Source organism: Chroicocephalus ridibundus, chromosome 3, assembly GCF_963924245.1.
Source record: "Chroicocephalus ridibundus chromosome 3, bChrRid1.1, whole genome shotgun sequence".
Lineage (NCBI taxonomy): Eukaryota > Metazoa > Chordata > Aves > Charadriiformes > Laridae > Chroicocephalus > Chroicocephalus ridibundus.
In genome coordinates this window covers 27,631,590-27,646,099 of record NC_086286.1, presented here as the reverse complement: position 1 = coordinate 27,646,099, position 14,510 = coordinate 27,631,590, and the positions used below count along the sequence as shown (strand labels likewise).

At 43.2% G+C, this 14,510-nt stretch overlaps 1 protein-coding gene across 2 annotated transcripts in view; it reads left to right on the top strand.

The window, feature by feature from the left end:
• HHAT (hedgehog acyltransferase) overlaps window positions 1-13,295 on the top strand; it is a 158,292-nt gene extending 144,997 nt beyond the window's left edge. For both annotated transcript variants that reach the window (XM_063328532.1, XM_063328531.1), the window contains one exon: window positions 10,663-13,295. In XM_063328532.1, the coding sequence (XP_063184602.1) occupies window positions 10,663-10,754 (92 nt within the window). In that variant the 3' untranslated portion in view covers window positions 10,755-13,295. The remainder of the gene's footprint in view (window positions 1-10,662) is intronic.
• The last annotated feature ends 1,215 nt before the right edge of the window (window positions 13,296-14,510 follow it).

Here is a 14,510-nt window from a genome sequence, read left to right as displayed (position 1 = left end):
TTTATCACAAACGGTTCAACCAAGGTCAACCCCGTATGGCCCTTTTCCTACAGATGACTTGCATGCAACAGTTATATTTCGTGTGATATGCTACCAGCGTGATGGAGGTTGTTTGTTGTCAACGTTTGCTGTTGGCTGATGGCCGCCTTCAGGCACCACTGTCCTTCCAGGGCTGCCGGCCTTAACTCGGCATCAGCCCTTTGGTGACACTGTGAAAACAAGACACAAGCGGAAGGGGAGTAACTGCATACAGCCTGAGACCAGCAGCATTTTTTAATGCCTTAGTCCTCAATCGATTGCTACGGCTCGGTAAGCGATTGCAAGATTGCCCGGTTACCTTATCTATGCACTTCCTTCCCTCAAGATGTTTGGATTTCTGTTAAGTGAGAACTCAGTTCAGTGGCCTCGCTTGTAGTCACAGCTTTACACTGATACAGCAATTATCCCAAGTGCACTGTTCCTGTAAATTACCGATGCGCTCTCAGCCCTTCTCTTACTGCATTAAGCTCTAACAGGTAATATAATTTTCATTACACGGAGCATTTCAGGTACGAGACCTCTGTGATGAGAAGTTGCAGTTTGTTTATTGCTAGCGTAGCTGGTTGTAAATAGTTGTTAAATTTGTCATGCTGTCTGCTTTTTTTCTTATTCTTAACACTGTGAAGGGACAAGGCAGTGCCATAGCATTGCTGCAACGGCCTGGGAACATATAAGTGGATGATGACAAGGAAAAATTGTAGATTAAGAGGTGTGTTGCAGGTAGGAAGGGGGCTGTGCATAATTCATCCTTAAATAATTCTTCACATTTAAAAATTAATTATTTTACGGTCATTTAAGCATCTTATATTCACGACCATTTAGGCTACCTTAGCCAGAAATTGGGTTGGGGAAATAAATTATTACTTCACCTTTTAACCCAAATGTTTGCTTGCTGGTGATTGATGATACCTGTCTGAATCCCTGGTTAAAATCCTCTGCTTTCGAGAATATATAGCCTTGATTTCTCAAGAGCTCCCAAGCATTGAAGGGCTACGGAAAGAGTTTTGTTGTATGCAAAAAGGCTGACATAAAACCTAAATCCAAGAATCCCAGTTAGGTTGGTACAGAAATCTTCCCTGAAATTCAAGCTCTAGTGGAGGGAAAGTTAATTCACCCTTCTGCTCAGTATGTCTTTCTGTATATAGTATGGGTATCTCTCTGCTCACTAAGAGACAGATGCTCACCTCAGGATCCTGCCAGGCGGCAGCAGCACGTTCCCAGCTCTGCCTTTGGGAGGTTGATATTCTTCTGGGGAGTTTGCTCTGTGTTCTCCTGTTTCATCTTGCAACTGCAACGAAAGGAGACTTGTGGCTCTGATGCTTTGATTGGCGTCTAGAATGCTCTCAGCAAATTATTAGAAGTGGAAAATGCCCTAAAATCTTTGCAAGTGTTATCTTTCCGTAATTGTTCACACCGTATTTAAGGGGAGGTTGTGCTGGGAATACCTGAGTAGACATTTAATGATAAGGATAGTGCTGTCCTTCTGCATGCCAAGCCAGATATATTACTCTAAAGTGTTTTCTTTGCACAACACTCTGAAGCAGTAGCTCTTTTGCCTTGCTTCCGGGTGAAGATGCATCTTTATTTACAATAATGCTTTCAAAAGCTTTTGTCTCTATTCTAAAAATAAAAGAACAAACATTGAGATTTCATAATTTGTGGGCTTTGATTTCACATTAGCTGTGTGTAGCTCTCAACTAAAGACCTGGGAGGAGAAGGAAGGTCACTTCTGATGTACGGATTCACCCCTTCTCAATCTGAAAACTGAAGCTGTTTGTTTGGTTTTCTCTTCCTTTTCTATTAGCAGTTGTGGAAGAAAGACTCTGCCAGGCAGTTTTAAGTGGTCTTCCTTACTGTTAATTCAGATTCAGCAGTAGCACGAATACGGTTCTTTTGATTTTAGTTGAATTACTCCAGAGTCAACTTGACATGCACGAAACCAAGATTACTGCCTAAAATCTCAGGCTTTTTTCCACTGACTAGCTCTGCTGGAAAAACTAGTAAAGGGTGAAGCTTTATTTCAAAACATAAAGCACAAGGCGTAATTCCTATGAGTGAAGTTATCAGCATCAGCCTGCTGATATCATGTGATGTGTGCAGGGAAAATAATGCTTCTGATCTACATTGTGCAGCATCTGGAGAGCTGCTAGTGTCATGGGTAGGGAGCATTCAATGAGGTTCTGGCTCCAAAGACAAAACGGAAAATGCACGCAGGTAGGCATCTCCTGTATGGATACCTGCATCCACGGACCATTTACCAGCATTTGTAAATAAGACGGCAGGTTATTTTTTCTTTCACGTACATACTTAATGCAATGCCAATAGTTTTGTCATCATCACTGAATTGTGTCAAGGAGTGCTTTATAAAAGCTATAGGGTAGGCCCGTCTTTTGAGCTCTACCTATGAAATTGTTTATTTGCAGCTTATCTAATTCATAGGAGAAAGTCTGTTTGGCACCCTTAGCCCTGACATAGGTTGAACTGATTTCTTGTTGTTTAAGAAAGTCCTTGTCAGCACCAGCTTTCTTTAGTGCCGTCAAGCATAAAAGTAAAATTATTTTAATTATGGTAAAGCATGGGTCCACTCACGGTAAGAACACAGAAAAGCCACAACTTTTGTGACCCTTATCTGCCAAATAAAACCTGTTTGCATTATGAAAGCACTGGCTACTGCTTTCTGCTCTCAGTAATGCTGATATGGGTGAGTTTTGGTCATCCTGCATTGCAGATCACAGAATCACAGAATGATAGGGGTTGGAAGGGACCTCTGGAGATCATCTAGTCCAACCACACGCCAAATCAGGTTCACCTAGAGCTGTTATCTATCCATTTTCAGTTTTTCTCAGCAGTGATAAGGACTCCTCGAAAGCCACAGATGTAAGCGTTTTCCAGGATGGTATAATTTAAAATTCAGAGAAGTAGACTACTATGTTATACATTTATTAATGTCTTTAGCTAGAAACTACTTCGTGTCTACCAAAGGGGAAGCTTTTGCGGTTACTGCCAGCATACCTGGCTGAGGTTCAGGTCTAGACCTGGCAGCTAGGGATTTTGTCCTTTTCAGTCTTGTTTCCAGATGCTGTGTGGTACAGCTTTTGAGTTATCCTTACAGCATTTCCCTGGTTTTCCTTTGAAATATCCCTATTTTCCTACAATAGGAATCCTCCTATTGTACACTAATACTTTTTTCTGAACATTTGGACCTTACCTACACTTGAAGCTTAACTATCTTCAACACCTGGAATTCTGTAGCAATAAGTAAGGTCAGCCTGGAGTCTCCCAGGCCGGTTCCCCTTGGCTGAGCCGCTCTGCTGCTCTGCTCCCAGGCTAGGCAGTGGATGGAGGGGAAGGATGTGGGAGATGTTTGCTGGGGACTAACAACAGGATGAGGCGGCATCTCGAACATGTGCATCTGTGTGCTGTTTTACATGGGGTGGGAGGATGGAGATGCCCAGCTGGGACTTCGAGGGCTGTGCGTTTGCTGGCAGAATCTATTGCTTATCCTTTGCAACGTGTGCAATGTGGAGGCTGAAAGTAACAGCATAAACAAACGTGTCATCCCTCAGTTTGGGCTTCGCTTGCCCTATGTATTCCTCTGCAACTGAATTCATTATCTTCTCTGTACAGCGTCTTGCCTTGCCATCCTTGCAGTTACCCCGGAATGAACCGCTAGAGGTGATTTGATATCCCTGTTTTGAGTGCTCCCACACAACAGCCAAGAAGACAGTTAAATGGAAGGGAAATTCTCTGCCATCAGCTCTTTTTTCCAGGCCTTTTGGTAGCGGCAAAAGTTTATGTATCAGTGGCTGAACTGGAAGGATGCAAAAATAAAATACTTATTAGTAAAAGCTCCTACACAAGGATACAGGCCGTTCTCAGACAGCAATGCCTAAGTTAGTCACTAGTTTAGAAAAGCACCACAGTTGAATTTAAGCATTTGAATAATACAAATTAGTAGACTCTTCATTTTACATTTTAAACCCAGAAACTGGGACCCTTAATTAGCCTTTAGGCTAAGATTTCAAGTATTAAATATTCTGCTGGATTTTAAGAGGAGCAGCTACAGCGAGTGATGCACACACTTATATTTTTAAGGGCCTATCGTCAAATATGGATTATTCAAAAAAAAAAGAAACAGAAAAAAATTTGACGACCAGCATCAGGAGATTAGGAAGAATTTAAGTAATGAGAAGACTGCTTCCCTGACCAAAGCTTTTTGTACAGCGCTTGATGCACACAGAAAAAAGTCCTTTACTAGCACTGCTCAAGAAAATACAGACTGGTGAAAAACTGTATTTCTAGTCAAATTCTCTAGGTGGTATGGAGCTTGCAGAGCAATGGGAGGATAAACTGGGGAAAAAAAATCTCTAAATTAGGTTTAGATCACTGCCAAATCTGGTCAGCTCAAGCAGAGCATACAGAGATCAGTGGAGATGGGGCAGATGTGATTGGGATAGGGCACAGCTCGGTGATTTAGATACATTAATAAATTTCCTGTCAGTCTAATATGTTGCTGTACCTACAGTATAGCAAATAATTTAAATATGCTGCAGCCATGCAAAAGGGAAATTACATGTCTTCATTTAATATTTTACGTGATTATTCTTCTCTGCTTTTTGGCCCTACAGGATACTGCAGTAAGTTTACTTTATCGCAGAGAGGATATAATTCAACATATATGAGAGTTTTTTCCCAGCTTCCTACCAGCTCTGCTTGCATCTTCCCATCTCTAAATTTTGTTCTTAGGATGAGCTATAACACAGAAGTGCTCAGGGCAAAGCTGCCAGCCACTAATAAACCACTCCAGAGCTTGCTAAGAGTGAGTCCAGCAATCTGAAGCCATGGCAGAATTTGATTAGAAACTGAAGAAGGGGCAGGCGGGGGGAAGAGGAATGAACTCCAGGAGAAAAAGAGAGGTTCCTTCCATTTCTCCCTTCATTGAAACGCTGAGCGTGGTCTAATGGAAGAAGAGTATCTGTGAAAAGATAGTAAAATAAATGTTAGTTTCTGTTCAGCTGTGCAAATACAGCACATGCTGCAGAACGCAGTGCTACCCAGAAACTGCATTAAGTAGGGCTGTGTGTGTCATGTCTGTGTACGGAACAGCTGGAAGACTTGATGCACGACACATGGAGCAATTTTGTATAAACCAATTATATCACCTCTAATGTGCTTTGAAGTTATCCAGTCCCACATGTGGATGCTGAATGCTGACACAGCTGAAAATATATAGGGTTTCCTTTTCCAAATACATAAAGAGTAATAGGGTATCAGACTGCATGCTGTTTGTCATACGTGCTGTTGGGCATGCCCTGCTATAGCATGGTCAGCAGAGGGTCCACCTGGAAGTGACAAACAGACCTGAAATTAAAATTAAAAAATTCAGAGTTTATCCTCTGCTTCAAATGTTGGGCTAGATAATAGGTTTCTTTCAACGGATCTTTAGTTTTGCATGTGTTATTTTTCCTGAAAATGTAGCAATTTTACTGACATTGTAAGGATGTTAGTAATTGTAGGTAAGAGAGGTCTTGGCCTCAAATGCCGGTTTGCTTTGTCTTTTTTTTCTGCTTGACAAATCAGTGTTTGTTCCTCCTCCCCACAGTTGTGTCTCCTTAGTTCCACTTTACAGGGGAGTTGCTTCAGTGTCTTGTCACATGTGAACTTTTGTTCAAGGTTAAATTTTCCTGAGTGCTAAGTCTTATAGCAACTTAGGTGCTTCCAAATCAAAGTCAGAGTAAGGTGTACGCTCCTGAAGTCAAGCTTTTCAAAGAGATGACTTCTTCTGACTTCTATTGATTTAATAACTACTCTGTACTTGAAGACTTCTGAGGACTCTGCGGCCAAGACACATCTGAAAATATCATTAAGGTCCCAAAGCTACTAAGGCAGTTTTGGAAAATGCAACTACAGTCCCTTTCTTTTACATCTCAGAGCTTGGAGGGAACAAAGGGCTGTTTCCTAGTGTTTTCATGATGATGTGAAAACCTGGTAATGCTTGAAACATTGCTGGTGTGATTCCTTTTCATTAATGTAGGTGATTAGGAAGTTTGAAAGAGCTTCCTTATGGATACATGATTACATGTTGGTTCAGATGGTTTGAACTGAGGTAATGAGGACATAACTGGTCTTTTGAGAGATGTGATCCAGGCTGTTACATTTAAGTTGAAAGCTTAGTTTTACTCCAATCCCTTCAAAATCCAGAGCATGCCAGAAACATGACCTTTGCTAGATGTTTGCAAAGTATCCAGAAGTGTTCCTGAAGAGGAGAAAGGACGTTTAAAGGAAGGAGTAACTCCAAAAGCTGTTCCTGTTGCAATTAGAATCATAGAATAGTTTGGATTAGAAGGGACCTTTAAAGGTTACCTAGTCCACACAGACCGCCTCCCCCTAGGTAAGCAGGGACATCTTCAACAGATCAGGTTGCTCAAAGCCCCATCCAGCTTGACCTTGAATGTCTCCAGGGATGGGGCATCTTTGGGCAACCTGTTCCAGTGTTTCAGCACCCTCATTGTAAAAAATGTCTTCCTTCTATCTAGTCTAAATCTACCCTCTTTTAGTTTAATACCATTACCCCTCGTCCTATCGCAACAAGCCCTGCTAAAAAGTCTGTCCCCATCTTTCTTATAAGTTGCCCTTAAGTTCTGAAAAGGCTGCTATAAGGTCTCCCCAGAGCCTTCTCTTCTCCAGGCTGAACAATCCCAGCTCTCTGAGCCTATCCTCATAGGAGAGGTGCTCCAGCCCCCTGATCATCTTTGTGGTCCTCCTCTGGACCCGTTCCAACCAGTCCATGTCTTTCCTGTGTTGAGGGCTCCAGAGCTGGACGCAGTACTCCAGGTGGGGTCTCTCCAGAGCAGAGTAGAGGGACAGAATCACCTCCCCTGACTTGCTGGCCATGGCTCTTTTGATGCAGCCCAGGATGCGGCTGGCTCATGTCCAGCTTTTCTTCCACCAACATCCCTAAGTCCTTCTCCTCAGGGCCACTCTCAATCCCTTCATCCCCCAGCCTGTATTGATACCGGGGGTTCCCTTCTTTGGGAGGAGGCTGTGTGATAGACAGATAAAGCGCTGCTGCTACCTCACCACAGAGTTAACCTCTTCACAGAGGGCCTCACAGTCCTCTTCATAAAGGAGTCTGTGTCTGATTTTTGCGGAGAAGCATACCTGTATAAGCAGAGAATTTGGTCGTGATTCCATTAATGTTTCTCAGCCAGCGTTCCTTTGTTAAAGAGAAGTCCTGCTGTTTTAAAAGAAATTTGTGCAGGTAGAGCTCACAAATATCGCTGGATTTGCAAATAGCATATTAATTTGTTCTTGGATTTAAAAATAGCTTATATTAATGAATACTAATTCATCTTCCCACAAAAAAAGATTATGAAAATAAGAGTTGTCTCATGAAACTTGGCCTTCAAGCCTAAAATCAAATTATTGAATACAGTCAAGAAATGTTAAGATTTAAGGTGGTATGTGACATGTTTTTGAATAGGCAAACTTAACTCAGTCATTTACTAATAGCTTAGTACTTGATTTGACTCCAGTAATGTTGTTTTCAAGAGTACATTTTTTGTATATGATTTTGTAGAGAGATACTGATCTAGAACGCAGGCATGCATGCTTCCAAGGAGAGTTTGGAGAATGATACACTGTAGGTAAGGATGGAATAATTTAGGGTGATGTGGTGAAGCTGGGGAGCCACCAGGAGGAAGAGCCTCTTGAATTGTGTTTGAATGTAGGAGCAGAATGAGAGTCAGCAAAAGGCCTGAGGGAAGAACATACCTTACACCCCTGGCCCAGGGCAAAAAGAGTGATTTCTGTGGAACTGTGGATCTGAGATCATCAGTACTGTTTGGTTGTTTGGGTTTACAAGGAGAAACTAAGCAAGGAAGGGGCTCCTGTGAAGTCATCTTGCAAGAGAGCAGTGCTGCTGTTTGATTATAGAAGTCACACACAAGGATGACACAGAGGTCATTTACATGCTAGGCAGAATTTGAAATTGCATCCTTGCTGGATTAGCGTTGCTGGATGTGTCCTTGCCTACGACATCACCTTCCGGAGACCAAGCAGCCGTGCATATGGTTTCTGTGTGGCAAGAAAGGGCCAGCAGGGCAGAGGTGCCTTCTCTCTCACCCCCACTCAGAGCTGGCTGCCTCTTGCCCATGCAGCAAGAAATGCTTTGGGATCTGTGCAGCTCCTCTGAGAATAGCTGTAGCAAGATTAAATTAAAAAAAAATAAAAAAAAAAGAAAAAAAAAAATCCCCTTTTCCCTCGCCCATAGTGGGTCACTTTGTCTTCCCCCTTCTTTTTCATCTTTATTAGATCAGGAGGAGGTAATCTGCCAAATGCAACCCCTGACACCTGTTAGTGTACAGGAGAAGACTCCCTGTGTTCCAGGAGGATTACCACAAGCCTGATTATAGCGCCAGGAGGGCCCCAGGAACCCAGGTTGTAGGCACTATGGAGGAATCTTATAAATCTAAGGCACCTAGGGAAGATTTCCAGTGCATACCTATGTATTCTGACAAGGTGTCTTATACATTAGCTGGGGATAACAAGCAAGTCAGACTAAAGACTACTGTTGGCACATTTTCTGTGTGCCAGAGCTTTAAAGTATTTAGAAATGCAAAATATGTATCTAGCAAGATTTCCAAAAGTGCCCATTAAAAAAAAAAAAAAAAAAAAAGCGGGCTATTCTAGACTCAGTCCTTTTTTAACTTTCTGGCTCTGTCTGTATAAAGCAGCCACCACAATACTGCTGCCAGAAGAGGTATGTTTTTATTACATTTATTGACATACTTTGACGTGCAATTTTATTAGAGACAAAGCACAGCTGGGCTTTAGCTTGCTATTGAAGGTGAAACCCAATCAACAGTAGCCTAATTTCACTGAAGAAAAAAAGGGACTATTTTATTGTTACAAATCCCTTTGGAAATACCTCAGCAATTTTGTTTTGTGAAATAAGTAATTACACAAAAAGTATCATTTTGCTTTAGGGTGCTGTGAGTGATTAATATTTGTAAATGTCTCCATGAAAATCATTCAGGTTACAAGACTGTCTTTCACCGCAAGACAAGGCCAGAACAATTAGAGACGCGTGAAGCAAACACACAGCTGTTCACAGGGGGAAAAAATAACTTTTTCTGAAGCGGTTCCAGGGTGCGCTGTTACACTGCCCAGGCTCTCGGAGCACAGAGGAAGGGTCCCAGCACGTGCAGTCCCCAGAAGTGCACACTGAGCCCAAGGCAGCGAGCCCTGCTCAGGGCGGGCTATTAAGGCTCAACTGGACATTATCACAATTAAACAATCTCCAGACTGGCATTGATGCCTGGAGAAAGCCAGCCTGCAAAATACCTTGTAAGCATACCTTCAGAAAGGGTCCTTCCTGAAGCATCATGTTGTGGAGAGGTTACTTCTTCTCTCCATCCCTTCTCCAGGCCAATGGGGAATCTTATTTCTGCCGGCAGATTCCTTCAAACCAGAGTTTTCCCCAAGAGGGAGCACCGAAGCCCTTCTTTCAGAAGGAGCTGCTGGTAGTTTGAGGACGGCGTGCAGAAAAGCAGTATTACACATAACCAAAATTCTTATGTTAACAACGGCAGCAAAAAAGACACCAAAAAATCCTCAAACACCTTCCTCCCTGCCCTCTTCCCACAGACAAAACACACTGAAGAACACGAGGGCCTGATGCTGGGGCCTTCAGCCTATAAACTTTAAATTTTGTGAATTCTGAGGGGAGGAGGAGGATGAAGAAAGGGGAATAGAGGTGCCAGGGAAGGTATCAAGAAAAGCAAAACATTCAAAAGTCTACAGATAATTATTTTGCATGTGATCTACAGCTCCACGGGAGAGCAGTAGACCTTTTGGCTTGTGACCTCCTCCTCACTGCTTTAGCTGTAAAAAGTTCAAGTGAAGAAATGGTGACTTTCACTAAGAAGAATTTGAAATAATGACGAAACGCGTCATTTCCCCAGCAAAAGTTTTGTATATAAGAGGAGTTAGTCTTTTTAGTTAATAAGAAATAAAACAATCTAACAGGAGCACATCAGGCAAATGTGGCTGGCTGTTCTGCAGGGGCACAATGGTGTTCTGACCCCCATTAGCTTTTTACAGGGCTGTAGGCATACATCAATTTAACACCCAGCTGCAGGGTATCCAAACCAGCCCTGATCAGAGGTTTCCCCAGACTCTTCTGGCAGAACGGGCAACGGGATTTGTTCCGATGTTTAATAACCTGCATTATGGCTGTGCGACCCTTTGTGCCTAGAGAGCGCCGTGGCCAGCTTAAAGCATCAGGGTTCATTCGGGGATCTGCTCAATAGACAAGCCCACCACAAAGGAGAGGACTGAAGCAGACCTCTTTAATTCGGCAAGCATTGTTTGGAGGTGCAGAGCGGGAATAAACCTGATCCAGTTCCCTGAAAATGGAAAAGGCTGGGACCGCAGCGGGTCAGGCATCCCAGAAGCTCAAACAATCCAGATTTCCCCTTTCAAATTTAGTGGGTTGGCTCTACTTACTGAATTGCTAATAAAATTAATTAGAAGCATCATAAGTTGGTCATCCCAAGAGTATTTCTACTCAAAGCAGTCATTAATTATTATGACTAGGATTGTCTGTCTTTCTATTTATAGGCTGGCCATGGGCGACACTGACTGTTCTTGGGTTCCTGTACTGCTACTCTCACGTTGGAATCGAATGGGAGCAAACGTACGCTGTGAATTAGGAACGACGCAGCACGATGATTTTTACGACAGGTTGATGGCTTTTCTACACTGGATATCCTATCTGCAGAAGGATGCGCCAGACACAAGTATTCGGTTAATGTGTTAGAACCAAAAGCTCGTGTAGTCGATTCTGGATTGTGAACGCAGGAGCTGAACCAGAAACACTGATGGGCTGTGGCTGGGGGTGCGGAGAAATTATGAAGCATTTTGAATTGTGTTATTTTTATAAAACAGTATCTCTGTGACTCTATGTACACTGGAAGCATGCATCTCGGAATAGGTATTTTATATATGTTGAAGACTGTACTTGTTTTTTTTCCAGTGTTTTACTGCCTATTTTGACATACTGGAGAGGGAATTTTTTCCTGCCTTGCACAATTCAAAAAGCCCAATCTCCCTCATCTTCTGTCCAGGGGCACACAGGGCTGTGCCCTGCACTTACAGTACTCCATGAAGGGCAGGATGCTCATCAGTTCCTCTTGATTGCTTTCTGATATAAGTTAGAACATTTTTTGCTATTCTCCGTGACAGCAGTAGTTCAGCCTTAAGCTACCTCTCTACTTACTGTAGCAAAGTCTGCTTTTCCTCTTTCATTTCTTCATTTAAAATTTTGCCTTTAAAACAACACCCTTTATTTTTGTAGTCTTAGGAATTGTTGGGTTTGTTTCTTTAAAAAGCGGGTGTAGGGAAGCAGGTCTTTTCTTAAGGAACAGCTTTTCTTTTTAATCAGGTATGACCTTACAGCTCCTTGGGCTTTAAGTGTTCTCTGCCTTGTGTTAAAGCTAACGCATAGAATATTACCTTTATTATGGGGTGAATCCCACCTTCAAGGGACCTGTTCAGTCAGCCTCTAGTGTTTTTCTGTTACGAAAGGACATCACCCGGTTCTGGCTGAATGGTAAACATGCTCAGCTTCATTCTCTGGTGTCCAGGCAATCAGCTGCTGCGACGTTAAAGACACCCTAGGAGTAGCATTCTAAGACCTTTAAAAAAAAAAAACAAAAACAAAACCACAACAGAATGGTCCAATAGAGCGGCACCAAATTAAGCAGAGCTCCATGTCCTTTCCCCACAGCCAGACCCGTTACAGCAGCATCTTTGCTAAAAGACGGGGTTGCCCAGAGCAAGCGCCAAGCGTCGGGGCTGCGGGAGTGCTTCAGCACGTGCTTGTTTTCTGAGGGAAGGGGAGACCCTACTCACGTCTGGCACAAGCCGTTCTTTCTTAAGCTGATATTGAAGAGCAGCCAGAAGACTTTTAGTCTTTGCGAAGTTAGACATTCCCCCCAGGCCTGGCAAAAGGCCACCAGTCCTGGAGAGGGTTTCTTCCAAGAGCAGCTTCCTGCACCCAAAAGCAGAAGAGCTCTTCTCAAAACTTGTTCTGTGCTCCCCCACCAGCCATTTCGGCCTCTTTGGAGGTCATTCCTGCAGCTTCAGCCAAGCCTGACTGAGCTCACCCCTTCAACAAGAAATTCGGTCCCTGAGAGAGGCTTCAGCTTAGTGCCTACACTTCTGGTGCCTCTGCTGCTCAGAATTATGGCAGCCTTCTTTTTCCCTTTCATTTGTTCCTGAAGAAATAAGGGCAGAGGCTTCAGCTCCCTACCCCTCCAGAGACTAAGCCCATCTCTTGCTGTTTCAAAGCAGAATCTCCAGACCTTTATGTTTAGAGAAGGTTTTTTTCCACCATGAGAACATAGTGATTTCCCTTGGAAGTCATTTCTAGAAGATACCATGGACTGCTGACAATAAGATTTACCTTGAATGCTGCCTGGTCAGAGCAGAGCATGGCCCTCCTGATTAATTTACAATGATTGCAGGGATACTCTCAGCCACAAAGAAGTATATTGCTCTCAGCCTCTGAATTTACTAAAAGCATCTAAGATTGGCCTCCATTTTGGAGTAGAACTGAGCTAAGGGCAAGAACTTCCTCAGACTTAATTCAAACTTTGTAATTAAGTGGAATTAGCATTGGAGTGAAAAGTCATGAGTCTGTTCTTCAGTCTTATCGATTACTGTTATTACATGAAACAAGAGGCTGCTAAGTGATTAGATTCCAATTTGTATGCATGCAAAACTTCCTACTCTAATATGGAGATGACCTTGAAGGTCATCTACAGTATGCTTATTTCTAAACTACAATTGTTTTGTATTTTTTTTTCAGTGCTTTATACATCTTTCATCATTTTGTAACCATTTCTATTTCTAAAAATAAAGCTGAAACCGACTGTTGGCTTGAGAACTGTGTCTTAGAAAGCTACGGTTTGGTGTAAGAAAAATAAGTGTTTCACCACCATTGCGAAACACCACTACGCACTGGAAGCCTGCAGGATGGGTGCAATGCAGACTGGTCACCTTTATCCCTCTAGTGCACTGCATGGAACGTGCATTCCCTCATGGTGCGAGTTTAAAAAGCAAATACAGCTTTCGTAGATCACTTAAGGTGAGACTTCAGCATGTGACGCTTCTGGGAATGGTCACCCAGAGTAGTACTCAAGTGAAATGATGCTTCCCTTCAGACTCTTGCTATCTTGGTCCGCAGTCAGAAATATGAAGCACGCTTGCACAATTTTTCTTATAGTTTAAATATTTATCATATGAGAAATAAATGGATTTCCTTTACACTCAGTCTTTCCAGGGGTTCTTTTTCCTGCTACGTTGAAACATGCATTTCAAGAACAAGCCTGCTCACAAAGTTTCTGAGCTGTCCTGCTTATAGAAGCACCAGTAGCACGGCTTGAGGCAAGGCATGGGGCACGCTTGGTCAAATACACAGTTCTCTTAAGAGTTCTGCCTGTGCCTGGAGCACACTACATGTATGTAGTCAGCTACACCTTCAGCTTGGAGACACATTTCTCAGCCTGACCTGAGAATTGACACTTGTTATCATGTGGCACCTGATGTAATTGAAATTATGTGGTAGCTAGAAGCGCATCCTCCATGCAAGTCCTCAGTGAATGGTCCTAGAGGGGGGGAGGAGACTGAAGTAGACGCCCTACTTACCAAAGAAAAATAAAGGTGAGGGAGGAGGAGACGGAGACTGCCAAACACCATGGAGAAGCTATTTGAGGGACCTAGGAAACAGTTGACAAAGACAGAAATTGCCAAAGGCCATTTTGAACTGAAAGGGAGGCACTGCTAGTCTGGGGGCGAGTGAGGTTTTGACACAGCGGCTGATAGACCCTAAAAGTCACAAATATGTGCAGTGACCAAAACAAAGATGATGGCTCTGAAACAGAGCTGCACATTCTGAAAAACCGCCTAAGCGCCTAGCAAGCGTAGCGTAGCACAATATATGGCTTTAACGGCTACCACTAAGCTGGAGTAACCAAGCCTGTTGCACACACACGTGTCCTCCCCCAACCCCCACCTTGGCTAACAAAGCCCTCCCAGCCACTGTTATTACTGGGGATAGGAAGATGATGCTAAGTGGCTCTTTCTTTAATTCTGCATTGATTAGAGGGCAAGTGAGGCTTTGGTCACGTATCTCTTTCACATCTGAGAGCTAAAAGCAGCTTAGTTGGAATAACCAGCTCACCACAGGTCAGAAGAAAAACTGCTTAACTATGAAAACCTGCAGCAATTTTGTTAGTAGTCGTTGCAACAACACAGTGCCTCTCCGTTCTCTTGCGCACCGGCTTAATTTACCCTCCGTCACCGCTGACCCTTGAGCAGGTTGCAGCTCCCACTTGCCGAGCAGAGGCTTGCCTTCCTCGGGCACGCTGGCATGATTTTCCTCAAGGAGCTGTGAAGAGCGAGAA